The 24,804-nt window shown below is 42.7% G+C and overlaps 1 protein-coding gene and 2 pseudogenes across 12 annotated transcripts in view; 2 read left to right on the plus strand and 1 right to left on the minus strand.

Moving 5' to 3' along the window:
* Positions 1 to 24,804, plus strand: part of LOC132527646 (cytidine monophosphate-N-acetylneuraminic acid hydroxylase) — a 257,079-nt gene that overhangs the window by 204,051 nt on the left and 28,224 nt on the right. For 8 of the 12 annotated variants that reach the window (XR_009543036.1, XM_060163555.1, XM_060163556.1 and 5 more), the window contains 6 exons: positions 1,072 to 1,163; positions 16,025 to 16,134; positions 18,412 to 18,602; positions 18,946 to 19,143; positions 24,172 to 24,319; positions 24,649 to 24,730. Coding sequence is in view for 11 of the 12 variants with exons in the window: in XM_060163555.1 (XP_060019538.1) it covers positions 1,072 to 1,163; positions 16,025 to 16,134; positions 18,412 to 18,602; positions 18,946 to 19,143; positions 24,172 to 24,319; positions 24,649 to 24,730 (821 nt within the window). In the remaining variant the exon portion in view is untranslated. Of the gene's footprint in view, positions 1 to 1,071; positions 1,164 to 14,345; positions 14,552 to 15,425; positions 15,447 to 16,024; positions 16,135 to 18,411; positions 18,603 to 18,945; positions 19,144 to 24,171; positions 24,320 to 24,648; positions 24,731 to 24,804 lie in introns of those variants that run through there. The other 4 variants (XM_060163559.1, XM_060163557.1, XM_060163560.1 and 1 more) reach the window with 3 other exon arrangements.
* On the plus strand, positions 13,438 to 15,549 carry LOC132527647 (myc-associated zinc finger protein-like; annotated as a pseudogene).
* Positions 20,748 to 22,147, minus strand: LOC132527415 (tissue alpha-L-fucosidase-like; annotated as a pseudogene).

The following is a 24,804-nucleotide window of genomic DNA, read 5'->3' on the forward strand; positions in this document are numbered from 1 at the left end:
TGTTGAATAGCTGCGTTTGGAATGTTCTCAAGTTTTGAAATGTTGTTGGCTACTCATTGATGAGAAAGTAGATGTTTCAGAATAATCCTCTATAAATTGAAGTGCGGAATATGTTTTTTGCCTTATTACTAGAAAAGAGCGTGAAAAATTCTTGATACAATGAAGCTTGGGAAAATCAGTGTAATTTACTGATATATAAGTTAAAATAGACATTGTTAGATTAAAAAATCTGATGTTTCCGGTTTGAGACACACTTGTTTGAAAAAAAAAATTCTTTAACTGTGAAAAAAAAAAAAACTTCACGAGAAACACTACCAAAATAGAGAGGAAATGGAACTTCTTTGCCTCACCTTCCACCACCACAACCCCCTTCACGGTCTGGTAAGAAATAGAAAAAAAATTACTAAGCCTTCTATTTTGCTGCAATCTGATTCTCATTCTGAAACAGGGTTGCTAGAGTTAGCAAGTAAAAATGCAGAACACTCAGTTAAATTGCAGATAAATGACGACTTTCCAGTATATGTCACATATTGTGTGAGTTGTGTTTTTAAAATTATTTCTTATTTATCTGAAATTCATATTTAACTGGGCATCCTGTATTTTATCTGGCAACCATGCTCTGAAATCTTAAACTTTAAGGAAGTCTTTTCTCTTCTGAAAACTTGAGTTGAACTTAGGTTTAGCACACTATACTAGGGGCTAAGGGTTGTAAAGTGATTATAAATCATAGGTATGTCTTAATGACTGCATTCTTTCCTCATATTGGCCCCAGTTGAACCTTAACCAACTTAGCTTTTGTATGACAGCCATCCCTAAAGATGACTTTATTCTGATGGCTCTGTTGATCTCTAACACATATTATTTTGTGACATGGCATTTATCTTCACTTTTAAAATTGCCTACTGATGATTAATCTATATTTCCTTAGATAGTTGAGTATGAGCTATTAGTAGTTTTTCTTTCATGCATTTTATGTTCAACCAACTACAGTTGTTTATAATGCATTTAAGCCTAATAAGATGAATTTTTATTTTCACCATTTCAGAAACCTAAGTATAATTTTTCATCCAGGTCTGTTAGATGCACAAAACACAACTGGAAGTTGGATGTGAGCACCATGAAGTATATCAATCCTCCAGGCAGCTTCTGTCAAGATGAACTGGGTAAATATAATCCATATCGATCAATGTTTTCTGCTATTATTATTATTGGGGTCCTTCTTGTCAACTTGTTTCCAATCTCACTTGAAGCTTTGAGTATATCCTGATTTTAAACTATGGACATTAGATCTTTTAAAAATAATTAACACTGAAAATGCTAAACAGGATTTCTCCAAAAGATCCCTTCATTCATTCATTTGTTCAGTAAGTATCTGATGAGAACTTACCAGGTGTAAACATTGTATTGGGTATTAAGAGATACAAAGATAGATAAGATAGAGTCAGTGTAAATTAGATGATATTAACATGAGGTGGTGGCAAAGACAAGCCTGTGAACAACTAAGATCAGGGATACTCTGACAGGTTTCTTTGGTACAGTGTACTATAGAATAGTGGCTCTGAATATTGTATCAGTGAAGACACACAAGATAGATATTCAAGTGCATGATCTTTTCAACAGTTATAATGAAACGCCACAGTTTCGGTTGGGAAATAAAGTCCTTCAAATTCCATGGCTCTTTCTGGCATAGGTAAGATGCTACAGTTTACATGTGATTCTCAGTATGCTGGCTCCACTTCTACTTTTTCCTTCCTCCTACTCAAGAAAGCAGGTAGAAATATGAGTAAGGAGGGCTTAATAATAGGAATAAATTTGTCTTTGACCTAAGTGATTAAAAGCGTGTTTTATCAGTAGAAAAAGTTACTTGGGAAGATTCTTAAAACTGCTCATGCACACTGTTTCAGAATGTCTGTTATAAGAATAAAAATATAGATTTGATCTAATTGGGGGAATCATAGAAAGCTTCATGCCAGAGATGGCATTTGTGTTGGGTTTTGAAAGATGGGCAGAATTTCATCAGGCAGAGAAGAGAAAGGAGGACATTTCTGGTAGAGGGGACAGCTTGGGCTGTTTTAGTTTACTTGGGGCCAAATGTGTAGTTTAGTTGGCTGGAGTACAGGGTATGTGTATCAGAGTAGTAGAACATAAGATTTCAAAGGTACATTGTAGGGAGGGCCTTGAATATAGTTGAAGAATCATGACCAAATCCAGAATGTTATTAAGTGTGTGTTAGGTGTAGTATTAGGCACTTTGTGTGAACTATTTCACATTATCTTCACATTGACAATGCAGTGACGGGACTCAGTAATGGAGAGTCATTACCACCAAATTGTTCAACCCATCTGCCTCCGTGCCTGCATATCCTTCCCTGACTCCTGTGACAGTTGACAGGGGCTGCACTGACCCTGCTCCTATGGCTCGCCCTGCTCTCGCACCCTGGATCCCACCTCACACCTACTTGAGGACTTCCCTCCTGCAGCTGTCCTTCTCTCTCCTGTATCATAAATTTCGTCTTTGCCTATTAACCCACATGTACACACACACACACGTGCGCACGCGCCCTAGTGTTCAGATAAGCCCTCTTATGTTTCCATTTCTCCAAATGTCTAAACAGCTAAACCCCTTGAAACAGGCATCTCACACTCGTTGTCTCTGTTCCTTCCCCTCCCATCGTCTCTCAGTGGAGCTCCCATCCCTACCACTCCGCTAACACTGCTCCTGTCAAGGTCACCAGTTTGCTAAATTCAGTGGTCGCTTTGCTATGGCCAATTGTACTCAAACTCTCGGCATGCAGCCCAATGGCCCACTCTGTCCTTAATATGCAGCTGACCCTTGAACAATGCGGTTTGAACTGCATGGATATTTTCCAATAGTAAATACTATAGGACTACACCAGCCAAGGTTGGTTGAATCTGTGGATGCAGAGGAACCACGGTTAAGAAGGGCCAACTATTGAGTTCTACATGAATTGACATATATATATATATATATATATATTTTTTTTTTATTCGGTTGCACTGGGTCTTAGTTGTGGCATGTGTGCTCCTTAGTTGTGGCAGGTGAGCTCCTTAGTTGCGGCATGTGAGCTCTTAGTTGAAGCATGCATGTGGGATCTAGTTCCCTGACCAGGGATCAAACCCCGGCCCCCTGCATTGGGAGCATGGAATCTTAACCACTGCGCCACCAGGGAAGTCCCATGAATTGATTTCTAATAGGCATTACAAGCTGCGGCCAAAACAGAACTCCTAATGGCCAAGTCCACCTTATCCCCAGACCTGTTCCTCCTCCAGCCTTCTCCATCTTGGTAAATGACGCTGCTTCCACTCAACTGAACAAAACCTGGTGGTCACTCTTGAGTCTTCTCTTTCCTTAAACCCCCATATCCAAACCATTAATAAATCCTGTGCCAAAACACCTTCAGAATCCATCCACTTCTCTCTGTCTGCTCTGTCTCCAACCAAATGCAAGTCACAGACACCTTTTGTCTGCACAACTGGCCTCCCTGCTTCCATGCTTGCTTCCTGCAGTCCATCCTGCTTACAGCACACAGCTTGATATTTTATTTTATTTTTGTTAATTTAATTTAATTTTATGTTGGAGAATAGTTGATTTACAATGTTGTGTTAGTTTCAGGCTGGTTAGTACCAGACTGATATTTTAAAAATTCATGTCATTCCCCTGCTTAAAACTCTATGATGAGCTTCCTATCACACTGAAGAAGGTGCATCCCTTTGACCCGGCAATTCCACATCCGAGACCATATGCCTAAGATCTTAATAATCACTGATATGTCAAAAGATATGGCTATGAGAATGTTCATTCACAGCAATACTATCTACAAAAGAGAAAAATTGAAAACAATTTAAACACTAGAAATAATTCCACTGTGTCTTAAAAGTGATACTATTGAAGAAACTAAAATAATAAGAGGGACTTTTGATAAATAAAGCAGATTATAAATATTACATATAGTATGGCCCTATTATGAAAAAACATGTATACATAAGCACTTATGGACGGGGGCAGGCTCACCACTGGTTACCTGTGAAGGGAGCTGAATAGTGGGCTTCCTGGGCTGGACCTCCAGTCTGGGAACTTTGATTACACTACCTCTACATCTTTTTCAGGCTCAAATTATTGTATATGGAATAGGCTATCAGGGCCAGTGTTGCCCAGGTGTCTCGGTGAGACCAACTCCTAATCACTTTTTAAAGAAGGGTCTGACCTGCAAAGGCATTCTCCCAGTTCCCAGAGCAGAGGTGTCACTTACTGAGGTGCATGTCCTTTTCTGGTCACCCCCCAAAAGAGACAGAATGCTATTCTGGGGAAAGTTGCTGATTGCTTTGACTACAAGTTCATCCTCCCCCTGCCCCTCAAAGGGATGTCTCGGTTACTAGGTTCTTTTGCCAGTAAGCCTCATTCCACGTCTGTTGACCTAGCCTAGGAAACCTGCAGACTGCATTGTTAGCAGGAACTGTACAAATACTGTTAAATTTATTTGGCAGCAAACAGGTAAGAAGCAAAGGTTTGAACATATCAAACTGTTTGTGTAAGTGAAAGGACAATAGACTATCAACTTTATGAGTATGTAACCCAGAAATCGATAGCTGCTTAGGGGCCTTTATAAAACCTCTAAGTCTTTTGGACAAGACCTATAGTGAGACATTATAGCAAAGTGGTTAAGAGTGAATGGTGCAGGGCAGCCTGGGCTCAGATCCTGATGCTCAAACACACAATTAAATGACTTGGGGCAAGTTAGTCAATCTCTTTGTTCTTTAGTTTCCTCACTAGGATATAATATTGGTAGTAGCTATCTTATTGCGTTGTTGAAAGAATTTTCAAAGTGAACAGCTGTGGGCTTCCCTGGTGGCGCAGTGGTTGAGAGTCCGCCTGCCGATGCAGGGGACACGGGTTCGTGCCCCGGTCCGGGAGGAGCCTGTGCTCCGAAACGGGAGAGGCCACAACAGTGAGAGGCCCGCGTACGGTTAAAAAAAAAAAAAAAAAAAAGAACAGCTGTTAAATTCTCAGAACTTGGTACACAGAGCATAATGTTTTATTTGTATATGTATGTCTCAAATAATCTGCACATCACCCCTGTAACTGGGACCTTAGGAGCAGGAGGAAGGGATTTCCCACCCAGCAGAAAATTGGATCAATTGGAAAATAGATCGAGGCTGGGAACTGATGCAGAGGGCTGATGTTTGCTGCTATGGCAGGTGAAAGGCAGGGCTAGAGGTGGCAGCAGGGTCAGTGGAGGGTGGAAATAACAAGACCACTAAATTTTTTAGCCTTTGCTCCAGTGAGGAAAGTGGAAAATTGAGAAAGTGGAAAATTTCCACTCTCTGTGAGAGTGGAAAATTTCCACTCTCTGTGAGAGTGGAAAATTTTGTTAACAGAGCCCACTTTTCAGTCCAGTGCTACCTACACTGTAGTGATTTCCTACCACATCCCAAGAAAGAGAAGGATGGCTTGAGCTCGTATGAACTTAGATTATTTGATTTTATTATTATTATAAATAACAATATACGGTCATCATTAAAAAGGTAAAAATCAGGAAAGTAGAAGGAAGAAGACGCTCACTTGCACTCCCATCACCTCAAGACAACACCTGTTTTGGTATCTTTTCTTCCGGTCGTCACCGAGGTCCCCTTCCTTCCTCTCCCCAGCCTTCTCCTCCTCCTTCTCTTAACTGAGATATAATTCATGTACCATAAAATTCACCTTCTTAGAGTGTGCAACTCAATGGTTTTTAGTATTTTCACATGTTGTGCCATTACCACCACTATCTAATTCCAGAACATTCTCATCATCCCCAAAAGAAACCTTGTAACTATTAGCAGTCAGTCCCATTCCCCTCTTCCCTCATCCCCTGGCCAACCACTAATCTACTTTCTGTCGCTATGGCTTTTCCTGTATTGAACCAGGCTGGCATAAACCCCACTTGGTCATGGTCATAATTATTTTTTATATTGCTAAATTGTATTTGCTAATATTTGGTTAAGGATTTTTATGTCTATATTCATAAGGAATATTGGTCTGTAGTTTTTTGTGTGTGATGTCTTTGTCTGATTTTGGGATCAGGGTAGTAATACTGCCCTCATAAAATGAGTTAGGAAGTGTTCCATCCTCTTCTGTTTATTGGAAGAATTTGTGAAGTTTGGTATTGATTCTTCTTTAGACATTCGGTCAAATTCACCAGTGAAGCCATCTGGGCTTGGGCTAATGTTTGTGAAGTTTTTTGTTTACTAATTAAATCTCTTTATTTGTTATGGGTCTTCTCAGATATTCTATTTCTTCTTGAGTCAATTTTGTTAGTTTGTTTCTTCCTAGGAATTTCTCCATTTCGTCTGGGTTATCAATTTGTTGATATATAATATTTATTATATTTCCTTATGTTCTTTTTTATTTCTGTAAGATTGATAGTAATGTCCCCCTTTTCATTCCTGATTTTAGTAATTTGAACCTTTTCTCTTTTTTCTTGGTTAGTCTAGCTAAAGGATTGGAAATTTTGTTAATCTTTTCAAAGAACAAACTTTTGTTTTCATTGATTTTCTCTTGTTTTTCTAGTCTCAATTCCATTTATCTTAGCTCTAATTTTTTAATATTTCCTTTCTTTTGTTTGCTTTGGGTTTAGTTTGCTCTTCTTTTTCTAATTTCATAAGGTGGAAGGTTCGGTGTTTTACTTGAGATCTTTTTTATTATAGGTGTGTTCCTTTTATGCACTGCACTGTTTTAGCTGCATTCCGTAAGTTTCAGAATATTATGTTTTCATTTTTCCTTGTCACAAAGTATTTTCTCATTTTTCTTGTGATCTTCCTCCTTAAACCATTTGTATTCAGAAGTATGTTGTCTGATCTCTACATATTTGTGAATTTTCCAACTTTCTCCTCTTATTGGTATCTAATTTCATTTCATCGTGGTCAGAGAACATACTTTATATGACTTGATCCTTTTAACTTTATTTTATGGCCTAACATATGGTTTGTACTGGTTTGTGGAGAATATTCTACATGTACTTGAGAAGAATGTGTATTCTATTGTTGGGTGGAGTGTTCTGTCTATGTCTGTTGGGTCTGGTTGGTTTATCATGTTGTTTGAGTCTTCTATTTCCTTGTTGATTTTCTATCTAGTTGTTCCAACTTCCAGTCATCTTTTTAAGCATACTTTTACAAATAATTATAATTATTCTATATATTATTTTTGCATCCTGTTTTTTGTCTTGTTAATCTATTATATTAGTCATATTATGTCAGATTCTATATATACATAATTTTAAAGTATGCTTACATTAAATACTAACTTAAATAATTTATTTAGCCATTTCTCTGTTGTTGGAATTTAGGCTGTTCACAGATTTTTTTTTTTTTTTTTTTTTTGCCGTCAAAACCAAAACTGTGATCTTTCTGCTTAAGAATTTCTCTGTTTTTGGAGTTTTTTCTGTAAGATAGGTGAATTACTGGCAACAGGGTATAACTAATTAATGCTTTTACCCATATTTAACACCTCATACATCGTAACATAAAGATGGGCTTCACATGGACTAATAGCCTAAATGAAAAAGGTCAGACTGTAAAAGTAACAGAAGAAATGTAAATATCTTTGTGACCTAGAAATTGGCGGCACTTCCTGACTCTTCAAACAACACTTCAGAAGTACAGCTCAAAGAATAACCCCCCACCAACACACACACACACACACACACACACACACACACAAAACCCTGGTGAATGTGATTTCATCAGCACTAAAGATTTCTGCTAATTGGAGGACACCATGGACAAAGTTAAAAGATGTATGACAGTTTGCGTGACTATTCTGCAATATTGGCAACCAACAAGGGAATATTATCTAGCATATAGGAGGAAGTAATGCAAATTGACAAGAAAAAGATAGGAAACCCAATATAAAAATGCATAAAGGATATGAACTAGCATTTTACAGAAGAATCCACAAAGGTCAATAAGCACATGAAGATATGCTCAAACACGTTAATTATCAGAAAAGTGCAAAGTAAAGCAATGAGGTGTTACTCTATGTCTTTTTGACTGATAGAAAGAAATGAAGGTGCCGCGGAATGTTGTCAGAGATATCAGGGTATAGAAATAGTCATGCCTGTGGTGGGGATGTGGCTGGTACAGCCACGCTAGAGAGGAACCCGACAGTGACTAGTCAGGGGAGGTTTATGAATACGCCACGACCCATCACTCCCATTCCTATTTGTATATCAAAGAAACCTTGTTGTGGCAGAGTCTATGGGTCCACCACTGGGAGAGTGAATCAGTAAAATGCGGTGAACCAGGGAATACTAAACTGCAGTTAGAGGAAGTGGACTAGATGTACACGTGGTAACATAAATGCATCTTAAAAACAGGGTATTGAGTGAAAAGGAGTAAGAAACAGACTGGAGACCCAATACCGTTTATATAAACTAAAGATGCACATATACAATATAATACATATTTTGCACGACCATTCAAATTGTAGCCTGTAGGGGAGGATGGGGAAATAAGAGTGGGAAACAGAGATAAAGGGAATAAGTAAGTAAGTAAGTAAGTAGCTTTGCCTGGGCCGAATATCATGTGTCATGAACTGAAAAATATGATTAGCACAGTCGTCTTTACTTGAGGTACTAAATGAATGAATGAGTCCATTATTCATTCATCCATTCTTTAATATATATTATATTACAGTCCATTTTTTAGAATGAACCAGTTTTTATTCCCTCTAACTAGTTAATAAGCCTGCCTTTTCTCTTCATGCCTTACCAGCTCAGGGCATTCTTAATTTTTCAGACTTTCCTTGTTTGAGTCAAAAAGAGCATTGTTGTTTTAAATTACACTTGTTTCTCAAATATGTTGCTAATATTTTCCAAACACGTTTGCCAATTTTCTTTGGTGGTAGAACTTTTTCATTTTACATTTGTATCTCTTCAGATTTTCCATTGGACTTGTTTCCATTGCTATTAAACTTAGAAGTCCTCCCTTTGATATACTATTTTTTCATACTTTTTAACCACTTGGTTGCTTTTCTTTGTGTCTTTAATCAACTGGAATACTTAGCTAACCTGTTGCACAGCACCGTTCTTAGCTAGCCCTTCCTTTTCCACCAATCTATGATCCGTCTCTTAGAATATTAAACTGTTATTTAATTAGGATCCTCTCCTTGACCGTCCTTATGCCAATAATCAATGATTTAATTATTACAGTTTTCTAAAATGTTTTTGCTCTAATTCTTCTTCATCGTTCTTCCTTGTAAAAAGATTTTAATGAATTCCATTTGTTTGTTCTTCTGGATAAATATTCAGTTATAACCCAAATAACCTAGATTGCATCAGTTTGTGCAGTCAAAAGAAGGATGACACATTCACCTGCTTTATAGAGGCAGGGCGTTGGCAGAAGTTATGCTTTACTTCCATGCATAAATGCATTATCTTTGTGCGAGGGGCATAAAAACTTTTATGGTGTTTGCTTTGAAATAATAGTTAAGAGTTACAGACTCTTATTTTTTTCTGCTTTTCTTGAGAGAGAACAATTCTAAAGAAGGAAAATCCTTAAGAGTGGATATCAATGTAGTTTTCTGAGAGGCTTCCATAATACCTTGTATTTTTGAAATGGTATTTGCTAGTATATAATTTTGTTTGTCCAATACTGAACTTTCTTTTTAACTCTTCATTCTTTGAAGGTAAAATAATTGCCATAATAATTCTATTATTTTTTAAATCCCTTCTCTGTGCCAGGCATAGTGCTAGACCCTACAGGATTTGTTCTATAACTCTGCAAAGTATGTATCATAAGCCTATTTTACAGATCAGGAAACTGCATCCCAGGATGCTGATAATAGGCAGCCCAGTCATAATCCCAACCCAGATGTTTCCAAATCCAGCATTCTTTCTATTTCACGACAATGTTTTCTGGCAATCATATAGCCTGGAAATAATAATAAGATGTATCTTTATTATATCACTTGCATTTTCAAGGACATAGTTTAATAAGAATAGTGCTATTAAGCATCCTTTGTGTGTTCCTGATTTTATTAAGAAAGCCAATTGTGTTTTACTATTAAATAAGTTGATAACTATTACTAGGAAAAATATTAATTAATATGCTTCTATTAAATTCTTAAGCAATATTTAAAAGGTATAAAGATAACAGAGTGAACAGCCATGTGCCCAGTGCTCAGCTTAAGACATAAAACATTAACAGCAGAAGATCTTTAAATACCTTTCCTTGATCATGTTACATATCCCCTCATCCCCCAGAGGTAATCACTCTTCTGAATTTGGGGTTTCAGGATAGCGATTCTTATTTATTGTATTAGTTATATTCACAAAAGGAAAAAAGATGGCCCCCTCAAATTGGGATAATTTGTAGAGCGTGTTTTCATCAAAGGATATTTTATAAGGTGTGGATGTGGGAGAATCACAGGGAAGGTGGAGTAACCTGGAGTTGATAACAGCCAAATTATCTGTCTTTAGGCCCAAAGGGATGAGGGGGGAGCAGTTTCCAGAATCTGGAAGAAGAGAGAGTCATAAAGAATTGGCTTCTATGAGATAAGCAGTGACCTCTGTCCATGCCCAGAGCATAACTAGTTCAAGGTGACCTTACAGGGAAAGAGCCAGAGGTATAAGTGACCCAACCTCACTGAGTTCTCTTACCATCTCACCCTGGAGCTTCCCAATAGCCAAACTCACCTAAAAGGAGGAGAGTGTGGGAGCCCTTTGATGTGGTCCAGCTAAGTCAACCTCCTGAAGGAGACAGTAGGTGGACAAGGGTGCAGACAGGTAGAGAAGAAGGGGTTTGTAGGGACCAGCTGAAGCTATCTGGTGTGATCATGTTTCTAGCTTTTAAAGTGCTCTTTTAAAAATGAAAAAGTAATATACTTTATTTGGGGCTTTTGTTGAGATAATCTTATATCTAAATTTCCCAACTTGAGGTGCCCAGTCTGGGCAGGAGCAGTGCCTGGGTTGGGAGAGGGGGCTGTGCACCCCAAGAGAGTCTTGGGAGACATGGAATGATGACCATTAATTAATCAATTAACTCAACAGATATTTAACAAATGCCAATTGTGAGTCAGGCAACGTTCTTGGCACACTACTGACAGAGCATCAAACAAACCACGATGCTAGCTCTCACAGAGCTCATAGTCTTATAGGGGAGACAGACCATAAACAAACAATATACAATATGTCCAGTGACAATAGGGCTAGGAAGAAAAAAATGAGGGTAGAGGGCTGGAGAGTGCTCTTTGAGATGGTGTGGTCAGAAAGCCCTGTCTGATAATATGACAGCTGAGTCCCAAATGAAGCCAGGTAGTGGGCAGTGCTGTAATACTGAGGAGAGCTTTCCAAGGAGATCGTCTAAATGTGTCATCAGTGTGTCAGGGGCAGAGAGGGAGAATATGTAGCCACGAGGGTGAAGCTAGGGCAGTGAGAGAGCAAAACAGACTTTAGGGGAGGTAATTCTTTAAGTTTTCAACTCTTCTTTATTACAGTCCCTCAAGTTGACCTTGAAAATTGAAATTTGACAGCATATATAAGTTTTCGTTTTCAACTATTAGGGAATATTAAAAAAATGCACCATTTTTCATTTTAGGGGTAATTTTTACCTCAGTTTCTTCCATTAGCAGTTGTCTTAAAGTGAGTATAATTATTCATTTGGAAAGTGTAGGCAAAATATTTTTTTTATATGCTTTGAAGAAAGTAGGAAAATGCTTGGCTTTGAGGGCAGGGCAATGATGCCATTTCCACAGGGACTGCTTTGGTCTAGGACCTCATTTGCTTCCATTGAGCAGTTAGTAAAATTGCTGACACTTATTAGGATGACTGTCCTTGGAGGTGGCTGGGGTTATAGATAAAAACACTGAAGAATGGAGAAGTCAAGTAAGGTGTCCAAGGTCATCCAGCTATTAAGCTATTAAGTGGGAGAGTGAGGGCTCCAAACAGGCCATCTTTCTCCTGAGTGCATGTCCATCAGTGGTTTGCTGATGGCCTCCCAAAACAATGGGGAGGGCTCTCAAATATGGTCCTGCCTCCCTCCAATTGATCCTCTCCATGTGTCTCACAGTGGTCTTCCTAAAATTAAGTTCTGATTTTAATACTCCCTTCCTATAGCATTTAGGTATTGCTTTCAGCCATTGTAATAGAAAACGCAAATAACAGTGGCCCAAGCATATCTGAGGTTTTCTTATATCACAAGAAGTTGGAAAGCAGGCAGTCTTGGGCATTACGGCTGTTGGTTAATCAAGGAGCCAGGCTCCTTCTGTCTTCCCATTCTGTCATCCTTAGTATCTGACTTTTTTCCTCAGGGTCTCAGGATGGCTTCTGCTCCTCCAAGCATGGCAACCAAGTTTCACACAAAGGGCGGGGGGAAGATGAAGGGTGAACAGTCCAGATCCGTTGAGTTTGTTCCTCTTTGTCAGGAAAATAAACATGTTCCTGGAAGTCCCACTAGTACACTTCTGCTCACATCTCACTGGGCAGAACTATATAAACTGTACGTAGAGCTATGGCCACTCATAATTGCAAGGGGGCCTGGGAAATCATGATCTTTAGATAGGTGTATCACCACTCCTTAAAAAAAAAATTAGATGCTAATAGTAAAGAAGGAGAAAATAGATTTTGTGCAAGCCACCAGCACATCTGCTACAATTGCTTAAAATTCTTCATTGACCCCTCATTGCCACAAGATAAAATCCAAACTCCTCCTTAGCAGGGAATCTAGGGTCCTTCATGACTTTCTCTGACCTACCTGTCTATCCTGGCCTGGCTCAAGCACCATTTTCCTCGGTCATAAATGAGTAGTCACTTTGTGCATATCAAGCTCTCATGCCTCTATGCCTTTCCACATGCTGTTGTCTCATCCTGTTTGCTTCACATCATCATATTTCTTTAGTTGGGCCCAGATGCCTCATCTTTCAAGTCTAGCTGGAGCATTACCTCCTATCTGAAATCTGCTTTGACTCTTAGAACCAAACTAGGTACTCCTTCCTAGATACTCCCATAGCACCTTGAACTCATCTCTAGCAATTATTCATTTGATGGTAATGAAGTTGTTGGTGTGTGGCTGTGTCCCTGATACACCTGAGATCTCATGAGTTCCTTAAGTGTAATATGAAGAAAGAAATGAATGGGGCGCCCTCCCCGAGGCGCCGCCGGGCGAGCTGCGCAGCTGGGGCGGAGGCTGTTCGCTCGCTCCCCCCACCCGCCCAGCCAGGCTCCAACCGCCGCAGCCCGCGCCCCCGGCCCCGCTGGGCCTCCCGCCCCCATCCAGGGGGCGTCGCCACCGCCATCGATGCTGCGCTCCACGGCCCGTCAGGCGCCCTCCTTGCCTCCCTCCCTCCAGCCCGCCGGCTTGCGAGGGCGGCGGGGCGGCCCGCCGGCCATGCCTTCGGCGCAGCCCGCGCCCCCGGCCCCAGCTGAGCCCCGCCGTGGCGGAGGCCATGCTCCCCGTGTTCCCTTGTACGGTGCTGCGGCCTGGACTGGGCCTGGACTGCCGGGGGAGTGGGAGGTGGGCGGCCTCTTGAACTCCTTCCTGCCACCTGAGGGTCACTCCCAGAACCCCCCGCAGGTCGGGGCTGAGCTCCAGCCCGGCCTCTTTGCCTCGCAGGGCTGCGCCCAGAGTCCATTCCAGGCCGCGCCGGCGCCCCCACCCACGCTCCAGGCCCCGGCGGCCGAGCGACTCCCGGTGGACTTACTCCGAGTTCTCGCCGCCGCCCAGGAGTCCGCCGCGGCCGCCGCCGTTGCTGCTGCGCCCCCGGCCCCGGCCGCCGCCTCCACTGTGGACCCAGCAGTTCTGAAGCAGCCCCCGGCGCCCCCTCCGCCGCCCCTGCGGGTGTCTGCGCCCGCCGCCGAGGCCGCGCCCCCTGCCTCTGCCGCCACCATCGCCGCAGCTGCGGCCACCGCCGTCGTTGCCCCAACCGCGACGGTCGCTGTGGCCCCGGTCGCATCTGCCTTGGAGAAGCAGCGTAGAGCAAGGGGCCCTACCTCTGCGCCCTGTGCGCCAAGGAGTTCAAGAACGGCTACAGCCTCCGGAGGCACGACGCCATCCACACGGGAGCCAAAGCCAGCCGGGTCCCCTCGGGTGCTATGAAGATGCCCACCATGGTGCCCCTGAGCCTCCTGAACGTGCCCCAGCTGAGCGGAGCTGGCGGCCGAGCGGCTGCAGTGGCCGCGGGTGCCGTGGGTGCGGTGGAAAGCGCATGCAGAAGAACCACGCCTGCAAGATGTGCGGCGAGGCCTTCCGCGACGTCTACCGCCGGAACCGACAGAAGGACCGCAGGAGCTACCACGTGTGCTCACACGACGGCGCAGTGCACAAGCCCTACAGCTGCTCCCACTGTGGCAAGAGCTTCCCCCCGGCGGGATCACCTCAACAGTCATGTCAGACAAGTGCACTCAACAGACCGGCCCTTCAGATGTGAGAACTGCGAGGCAGCTTTTGCTACGAAGATCAAGGATTGACTGCGGGTCCGCACAGTACGACACGAAGAGAAGGCGCCAGGTCATGTGTGTGGCAAGACGTTGAGCTCGGCTTATATTTCGGACCACGTGAAGGTGCGTAGCCAGGGCCCTCACCACGTCCGTGAGCTCCGCAACAAAGGCTTCACCACGGCAGCATACGGGCTGACCTCATCCTGTGGAAGCTGTGCAGCGTGTACTGCGAGACCCTGCCCAGCTGGCCGGCCACAGGCGGACCCATGGGGGGGTGACGCCCCTGCCCCGGAGACGCCTCCCCGGCCACAGCCCACCAGCTGAGGGGGACCCCCGCACCCACCTGGTACAAGTGAGGCCTGTCCAATGGTGGCGGCAGCCCCTCCCAGAGCTGTGGCTCCTCGGGGGCCGAGGGTGTGCGTGTGAGCTCTCAGCCACTTCCCTCCCAGCCCTGGTGAGCTCCAAGTTGGTGCGGGGGAGAGGGGAGAATGGAGGAAAGTCCCTCGGTACCATCTCCTCTTCCCCTGTCTCCCCACCAACTCCTCACTACTTGCCCTGCCAACCAAGGAGCCTCCAGAAGGAAAGGAGGAAGAAGTGTTTTCTTAGGGGAATTTGCTAGGTTTTAACGACTTGTTTCTCCTGCCCCTGATTTCTCCCTGTCAGACCTGACGCCATATGCACACCTGGCCCCTCAGTCGTGTTGAAGCCCCCTGGACGGCGGGCAGGGGTGGCAGAGGACAGGAGCGGCCACTGCCCTCGCCCCCTCTCCTCTCCGTAACCCCCTGCCCTGCCCTTCCAGGGATTTGTGAGCCTTTCCCTCGGTGGTCCTCCTTGCTCTCCTCCTTCCAGTGTCCCCCTACTGTCTGCTGCCCCTCCCTGGGGAGTTGGTGCTTTTTGTTTTTTCCAGGAGGAGGGAGGAGAGGAAGGAAGGAAATTAAAGATTCTGCCCCAGTGAGGGGGAAAGGTGAGATTTGCGAAGGGGCCGAAGCAGGGAAGACACAGTTTGTACCTTCATAAGGTGAGGTTGTTTGGGGTCAGGCCCTAAACATCATCCTGCTTGAGAATCTGTCAGGGGGAAACAAGTCAAGGGGAGCAAAAGAAGGAGCCACTAGGGTCAGAGGTAGGGCAAGAGATGAATCTTAGGGGGCCAGGGTCAATGGGGGGATCCAGGGACCAGAGGTGCTCTCTGGGGGTGGGGGGAATGCAGCCACAGTGTCTCCCCCTTCCCTCTTCCACCCCAGCTCCAGCCCTGGCCTTTCCTTTTCATCTCTTCCCCCGCGACAGAAGCTGTGGCCCTGGCCATGTCATTGTCTTCCTGTATCCCCTGCATGTTCCCCACCCTTCACCCCCTCCTTTTGTGCAGACCCTATTACAATAAATTTTAAATTAAAAAAAAAAAGAAATGAATGGGTGATGGTCTTCAGCCCTCATCTCAGTAGACGTTGCTTGACCCAAATGAGCATTGCCTTTTGTTTTTATTTTCCTTTGATTTTTGTACTCTGTGTACCTGAGCCATGCATTTCCATTTCAGTGATGCTTTTTAAAACTCATTTCTGTTATTGTTGTTAATACAGATTTGTTCCCATTTGGTTCTAGTTGTGGAAAAGAATGAAGAAAATGGACTTTTGTTTCTAGAACTGAATCCTCCTAACCCCTGGGATTCAGAGCCCAGATCTCCTGAAGATTTGGCTTTTGGGGAAGTGCAGGTAAGGAAACATTAAATTGTAATAATCTTAAAAACAAAAATAGAACTAAGATTTCCTTTTATATATATATATTTACATCCTGTATTACCTTGAATATCCTTGGAGGTGGCTGGTTAGGACATATAATATAGTTATTCTGAACTCTTGAGCACATTTTCTAGGAACCCCCAGAACTTGCCAGGGATTACAAGGAAATACATCCAAAAAAAAAAAAAAAATCTTTTAGCGGAGGTCCCAGAGGAGAGTCATGGAAAACTACTGGCGGAAGTTCAGAAATTGCCCTTGATACCAAATCACTATCAGGTAAAACGGCCAGTTGCATATTTCTGCACGTTGCCCTGAGAACTTTACAAACCTTCCTGTGCATTCTCCTACCTTTAGAAGAGAGTTTGCTCCAGAGAAAACACTTTGATAGTTTGAGAGAGGTAAACAATCAAAAATTAAATTTTCTGGAGTATTTGAGAATCTTTTCATTTGAGAAAATGGACTGTCACTTTTTTGAGGAAACAAATGGGAACCTATTAGAATAGGCATAATCACCTGAATTTGATTTCTTTTTATTTTTTTATAGATTTATTTATTTATTTTTGGCTGCGTCGGGTCTTCGTTGCTGTGCGTGGGTTTTTCTCTAGTTGCAGACAGCGAGGGCTACTCTTCGCTGTGGTGCGTGGGCTTCTCATTGCAGTGGCTGCTCTTGTTGCGGAGCGCGGGCTCTGGGCGCGTGGGCTCAGTAGTTGTGGCTCGATGGCTCTAGAGCGCAGGCTCAGTAGTTGTGGTGCACGGGCTTAGTTGCTTCGCGGCATGTGGGATCTTCCCGGACCAAGGCTCCAACCCATGTCCCCTGCATCAGCAGGAGGGTTCTTAACCACTGCGCCACCAGGGAAGCCCTGATTTCTTGATCTCTCCTTACCCTCTTTATTGGCTTTTCACACTGGAGTTTCTATTACCTTATCTCTGCTCCTGGTGTTTTCCTTTTTCCTGTGGATATGCCAGATCAGGGGAAGGAAGTGAGGGATTGATTTAGAATCCTCTAGTCTATGCCAGTCTCTAAGTCACTGTTTATAGCCATTCTCAGAGGATCCTGACATCTGAGTGAGTCAGCAGGTAATTTAGAAGAGAAAGCCTTACAAACCTGTTTAGCCAGGCTGCATGGCTATGCCAACCCAGTCTCGGGTGGCCTCAGCCTGCAGCGTCTTGAAGCAGAATCTCAGTTCCCTGACCAGAGATTGAAGCCAGGCCACGGCAGTGAGAGCACTGACTGCTAACCACTAGACCATGAGGGCCAGTGACAAGGCCTTGGCTCGTCTGCTCTGTAGAAATACATTTCAACAAGAGACGAAAAGTAGTGAAACAAGTAAAGTTTTTATTAGGAGGAAGAATGTACGTGTGAATAAACACACATGGGTGGGCTCAGAGAGAGATAGTTGTCCCTTCGTGGTAGTTTAAATCACTTATATCGGGCATTTCTTCTGGGTTTCCTCTGGCCAGTCACCTTGCTTTGCCTGGCTCTGAGTCTGTATTTGGTTATAACTCAGGGTCCTCCCCTGTGTGTGTGTGCATCTCTTAGCCAAGATGGATTCTAGTCCAGAGGCCTATGGGAAGGTTGACATCACCTACTGTGGGGTGGCGCCCCCTCCCTTTCTGGCCCCCCGAGGAGCCTTTCTGCACAGGTGTAGTCAGGAAGGTCTCCTTGACCTCGAGAATGAGGTATATGTGGTCTCTTTATCTCTTATCTGGGCAGGACTCAGCTCCTCTCTGCTCCAGCTATTATCTTTGTCTTGGAGTATCTGTCCACAGGCGACAAACTCCAGCTGCTCAGCCTGGGGCCCATCTATCTCCTGCCTTAAACCCACCAGGAATCATTCATTCGTGTACCTATTCCCAGCCACTCCAGCATTTAAATCCCCAAGTGTCTGCCATAACATCTCTAATTGCCCTTCCTTGTAAATTGTGCTTTGAAGGACTGGCCACAAACGCTATTCTGCAGTGCAGGCTGTAAATAAATATTTAGGAGCTAATTTAAAGAGAGTAGGGCTGGGTAAATCAATTGGTTTGACACCTAAAACCCACCATGAACACTTCTATTCTACTAAACTAGTGACCTGTGCTGAGAGTTGTATTCTATATAAACGCTCCTGCTGGGTCTCACTTGCATCCTGTTTCACTGAACAGGCTTAGGAGCCAAGTTCTCCAATGGGACTTGCCAGCTAAGCAGCCGAGTTCATTTTTGCTGGCTGGTGATGATATAATAATCTGAATCTCGCTGTCTTCCGACAGATAACATACCTGACCCATGCCTGCATGGACCTCAAGCTGGGAGACAAGAGGATGGTGTTTGACCCTTGGTTAATCGGTCCTGCTTTTGCCCGAGGATGGTGGTTACTGCATGAGCCTCCATCTGACTGGCTGGAGAGGCTGTACCAAGCGGACCTAATTTACATCAGTCACATGCACTCAGACCATCTGAGGTAATGAAGTCTGAGCACTCAACTCTGAAGAAAATGCTGCAGTAAAGGCATCGCTGGTTTTCAGGTTCTTTTGCAATCACTGCTCATTTTGAGGTAGATTCAGTTGGGCTGATGATAAGAGGATTAATTTAGATAAATGCTTACATTTGCGTAGCATAATTTTTAAAGTGCTTTCACGTTTTATACCACTGGGAATGCGAAAGGAGCTATTGTGGGAAGGAGGACAGGGGTTAATAACCCTCCACCCTCTCACTTCCCACCCTCAGGGTACTTGGTGAAAGTCTAGGTTTAAGGATTATTAATGTTGACCCCCTTTTTTTTTTTTTTTTTTTGCGGTACGCAGGCCTCTCACTGCTGTGGCCTCTTCCGTTGCGGAGCACAGGCTCCGGACACGTGGGCTCAGCGGCCATGGCTCACGGGCCCAGCCACTCCGCGGCATGCGGGATCTTCCCAGACCGGGGCACAGTCCCCTGCATCGGCAGGCGGGCTCTCAACCACTGTGCCACCAGGAAAGCCCCCCTTTTTTAGTTCAACATTTATGGTAGGAAGCAGCACACGTTTCCGATAAAGGGCCAGGGTGTAACTATTTTCGGCTTCACAAGCCATATGGTTGGTGTTGCAGTGACACAGTTCTGCTGTTGTGGCACCAAAGCAGCCATAAACGGTCCTGAATCAGCCTGATTGTCTTCTAATAAACCTTATTTATGGACGACGACATGCAAATACCATAAAATTTTAATGTGTCACCAAATAGGATTGCCCTTCTGATTTCCTTTTCAACCACTTAAAAGGGTAGAAGGTTTTCCTAGCTTACAGCAGCAGGTCGCTGTGGTTTGCCAGCTCCTGATTCGTAGCATTTCAACAGCACTGAGCTCCCAGCTTTTGAACCCTGAGTCCACTTCGTCCTTCATTGAAACCAGAGCCATGTGATACTAAGGATAGGAACTGAAACTTCCTTAACCCCAGCAATCAAAAAGGAGGAAGAGGAACTTGGATTTACAAAACCACACACATTTGTGAATGAACTGTTACCAGAAGAGGCAGGGTCATATTCCCAATCCCCTGGTGTCATTTCAGGGTCCTGTTTGTTCATGCTTATTCAGAAGTTTGTGTCACGACTGCTGGGCTGCCAGTGTAAACATCTAGCAGTGCCCACAGTGTTCTAAAATGAAGCAACTTCACCGTATTTTTTTCTGTGACTTTATATGACAAAATTTACGTGAAGGACATACTTTGATCGAAATGTCCATGGTGAGGGAAAATATGTTGTTTGCTGGACCCTTGATTTTTCTATTGAAAGCATATGAGATCTCTAAGGCACGAGTATGTTCTCTCTTTTTTTTAAGGAAACGGTTTAAAAACAAGTAATTAACTGCTTTAGTAACAAATTACCTGCAACACACTTAAAAATTGAACATCACCCACTGGGATATTGTGGTGCCACAATTAAAAATCGACTTGTCCACCGCACAACACCTTTGTCCATACAAGCCTCTGGAATCAAACACATACAACTGCAGAATTACGAGAGGCCTGGGTTCATGCATTGTATAATAACAGTATTGTGTGGTACTAATTTCATATAGCCTGTATAGAGAGAACAGTATCACATAAACCAGGTGATTGCTTTATAGTACCTGTTACAAGATGCCATTGCCTAAGGTCCTGATGAGGGACATTCCATGGGAAAGTCCTGAATTTTAGGGAAGATAAGAACTTTTCAAGTCACTCAGCCCAGTTATTTCTCAACCACTGTCCTGAAAACCAGTTTCATTTCAATTTCAGGGAATTGTGTGGGCAAAGTTGCCAGGCATTAAACACTGGTCCTCTCCTGTAGTATCACAGTGCATTGGTTGTGTAGTGTACTGTAATAGTTTATTACTGAAAGTTACCGAAACTTATAGTTTTCACTCCTTTGAGTTTATTTCTCTGATATAGAATAGACCCTTACTTTTTGACTCTTACCTAGTCAACTAATAAACACCAAAGTCATTTGTCCCCAGTCCTCTTGTCTGACCTTGATTTACTGAATAAAACCTCCTTTATTTACAAAAACAAGGGGGAAAGGCCAATGTGCTTTAGAAAAGTCTTTTTTTTTTGGTAGAAAATAATTTGATGTACAAATTTATTTATCTGATTGTATTAAAGAAAGCAGGACAGAATCACATTCATTTTCTTCCGAGTATCACTGTAAATAGACTGAATTTCAGAGCTCTTAGTTTGCTTTGGAAACTTCTAAAAAGCTGCCTGGTAGCAGCCTAGGAAGCATTTTCCTTCCCCTCCAGGATCTCCTGCTCCTGGGGGTAGGTGGGGGGAATTGGTCACCTTTGATGCTAAATAAATAGCATGTGGTGGATTTTGCCAAATCCTTTTCAGCTCCTCCCATAGGCAACAGGATGGCTTGGCTTATTCTTGATCTGAAGTCATTTGAATAAACAAGCAGGTTATGAAACACAGAATGGAGTGAAGTTTCCATCGTAGATAATTCCCGAAGTTAGGATGAGCTTAACTGTTCAATCCCTTCTGCTGATCAGAGAGAGAGATGCTAGCAATGGATCTCAGATCTTTGATCCTGTGAGACATCAGCGTAACATAATCCATTCCTTTTATTAAAATGCATTGGAAAAGAGATGTCTGAGTAGACAAGAGTAGTTTATTACAGTGATGGTACTATAAAGGGAAAATCAGAGTGCAGGCAGCGTCCCTCTCTTGTTGAACTCCAGTGGTCACTCCATTCCTGTCAGCTTTACAGTCCAAGCAAACTCCGTCGGAAGAGCAGAGGGTGGTAACTGGGACAGGTACATGAGGAGACCTTTACCTGGATTTGTGGACCACTTCATATCGTTTTCGATTCCCAGCTTTGTTCACTCTGTAGTCGAAGTAGTTATGGGGGATTTAAGGCTTAAGATTCCATCTTCTGGCCAGTGCAGGAAAATGGCATAAACAGCTGATCCTTTTGAGGTATACCACACAGAGGTCGTGTTTTCTTCAGATTGTACCCTCCATGGTTTGGAGGCATAGATAGCCTCCCCGTTGATGCTCAGCCACTCCCCAACAGCAAGAAGCCTTTCTTGGAAGATGCGAGCAATCAGTCCATCCTTAGTTGGTCCAATGTTGAGAAGATAGTTGCCTCCCAAACTTACTGTCTGAATCAGTTCCGAAATGTTTTGAGATTCACTTGTGATGTCACCCATTGCCATGTTGTGACGATAGCCCCAGGACAGCTTGTCTGTTGAGGTGCACATCTCCCACTTGTGATCTGGCAAGGTCTCTGGCTTGAATTTGTCTTGACAGTTGTAGTATCATCCATGGCAACAGTAAATGACCTCATAGGCCATTTACTATGACCACATCCTTAACTGGCCTATCATTGTAGAGCAAGCAAGAAAATTTGTAGAGTTCCAATAAGTATCAGGACGTTCCCACTCTCCATCAGACCAAATCAAGTCAGGTTTGTACCTGTTTAAGGCTTGTAAGTAACAAGAGCTAGGATTCGAATACAAATCTGCCAGATGCCAGATCCTCTTCAGGGTCCGGCAGACCATGTTGCCCTTCTTCAAGGCCCTGCTAACGAGGTCATATAGCTCTGGCATTGTTTTCGCACGGACAAAATGCTGTGTTTTGAAGTCATTTTTCTTATCACATAGGTAGAGAGGATGGAACCATTCTAAGAGTGGGTGATAGAGTCCATAGCGTATGTTCCTCTTTTGGATGGCTGTTCCCAACTCACCAGCCAAATCATGATGGGGCCCCAGATCCTTAGAGTTCCAGTTCCGAGACGCAGGACTTGGCCAGTTTTTGAAGCCTTCATGATGCTTTGTTGTCAGGACTGCATACCTGCTGGTGTTGGAGGGTCTCCTGCAGAGGTGGGGCGTGGCTGTGGCTCACCGTGAGGACAAGGACACTGACAGCAGAAGTTCTGGGCTAGAAAACAGTCTTTAGTCAAAGAAGTGTGATTTATTATGTTAATATATGAGTATCGTAATGGATGATATTATTAATAGATGCCAGTAAGAATTGTCAACAATTTAAAAATTGCAAAGCAATAAACATCCATTTTAGAATAACTGATCCTAACTCCTGAAGTCCTTTAAAGTAGAAGATTTAGGTGGTTCACCCAGAGACTGAAGACGTGTTCAAAGAATCCTTGATTTTTTGAATCCTTTGTTTTTAGAGAAGAAAACCTACTGATTTTTTTCGTCTGGATTCTACTTATTTAATATAGTTCTGGAACTTGAATATTAGTGAAGTTAATAAGTGCTGATATGCTGATTTTGTTTATACTTTTCTTACTATTAAATATCTTATTTCACCTGACATTATACTCTATGCACAAGTCTGATTCTTAAACCAGATAGTACATTCATTAAAGTTGGAATTGCCTTCTTTTTTTTTTGAACCTTTTATTTTATATTGGAGTATAGTTGATTAACAATGTTGTGCTAGTTTCAGGAGTACAGCAAAGTGACTCAGTTATACATATACATGTATCTATTCTTTTTCAAATTCTTTTCCCATTTAGGTTGTTACATAATATTGAGCAGAGTTCCCTGTGTGTACAGTAGGTCCTTGTTGGTTATCCATTTTAAATATAGCAGTGTGTACATGTCAATCTCAAATTGTCTTCTAATAGAAGAAGCACTAAGTTTAGGATCAGAAAACCTGAATTTGAATACCAATTTACTATCTGTTAGTCATGTATTTCTGAATATGTGTCCTCATTTATTAAAAGCAAACCAAAAATTAGAGGGTTTTTTGGTGAGAATCAAATAAAATAACGTGAAAGTGCCTAGCACCATGACTGATATATAATAGATATCTAAACAGCCATTTATTTGTTTATTATTCATGTTTTACCATACCCCACAGTGGTATATAATTCTTTTATGTAATGAATTCTCAGAAATGAGAATTGACAATCTATGTAGGTACTAAAAAAATGCTTGGATGGTTAATGGTGGGTGTACTGAGTTGGGATTGCTACAAATGCTGAATGTCATTTTCCTCTATACTAGATTTTACTGTCTTGCCTACCTGCTAACCAACTCTCCTAAAGGACAAAGAACTCATTCTTTATACCACAGTGTGACTGTCAACCTTTGATGGTTGAAAAACTGTCTCCAGTGATGGGCAGTTCATAGGTTCTCCTTGTTTAATGGCCGAGACCTTTCTCTTATTGGGAGCTGCTAGTTGAGGGATGAGAAAAAATGAAGATCATGGAGACCTTCACCTACCAGAAACCTCTTCAGCAGGACTTTTCCACTCTGCAACTTCTGTTAGAACTACCCTTGCTCAAAGCAGCATCAGTGTGGAAGATGGAATTTGCACTCCTGGTTTGATATACACACTGTGGTATATGGTATGTTCTCACAATAAAGGGAAATCTCCTAGGAAACTCCCCTCATTGTTACAGTCAACCTTGAGAAAAAACTCTTCTTTTGGACTCTGCAGAGAGTCTGGTATTTCAGTACCTTCCTTCTTGGTCAACATGGTGTAAGGAGCAGACTGTCTCTTATACTAGATGATTCTATTTTTTCACCTTTCAACCTTTGAATTCTTCTGATCCTAGTTACCCCACACTGAAGAAGGTTGCTGGAAGAAGACCAGATATTCCCATTTATGTTGGAAACACGGAAAGACCTGTCTTTTGGAATCTGAAGCGGAGTGGTGTCCAGTTGACTAATATCAATGTAGTGCCATTTGGAATATGGCAGCAGGTCAGACATCTGTGTTCTTTCCATACTTTTCAGTTATGCTTTCTGGGGTAAATTTTAGACGAGGTAATCGCTTTAAACACTAAGGAAACAATGGCCTACTTTTTCTGTACATAGTACTGTGTAAATACCTAGCACTGTGTAAATCTCTGTTTGAGCTAAAATAAAAGGTGGCTTTTCTCTCCATTTATCAATGGTATGATTCTACTGGATAATAAATCCAGTTCTGAATAAAAGGGATTTCTTTCCAGAAGAGATGACAGTTTCTTCAAATATTGAATTAAAAGCCAAACTGACATAAACTGTTGTTGGTTTTATTGTTAAAATTCCAGGTAGACAGAAATCTTCGATTCATGATCTTGATGGATGGCGTTCATCCTGAGATGGACACTTGCATTATCGTGGAATACAAAGGTATTTTCTTATTCTCATTAACAGTGAAAAGTGAAAAATATTCTTGGTAAGAAGGATAATAAGAGCTATCCAAA

This window comes from Lagenorhynchus albirostris, chromosome 10 (genome assembly GCF_949774975.1).
Source record: "Lagenorhynchus albirostris chromosome 10, mLagAlb1.1, whole genome shotgun sequence".
NCBI classification, from domain to species: Eukaryota; Metazoa; Chordata; class Mammalia; order Artiodactyla; family Delphinidae; genus Lagenorhynchus; species Lagenorhynchus albirostris.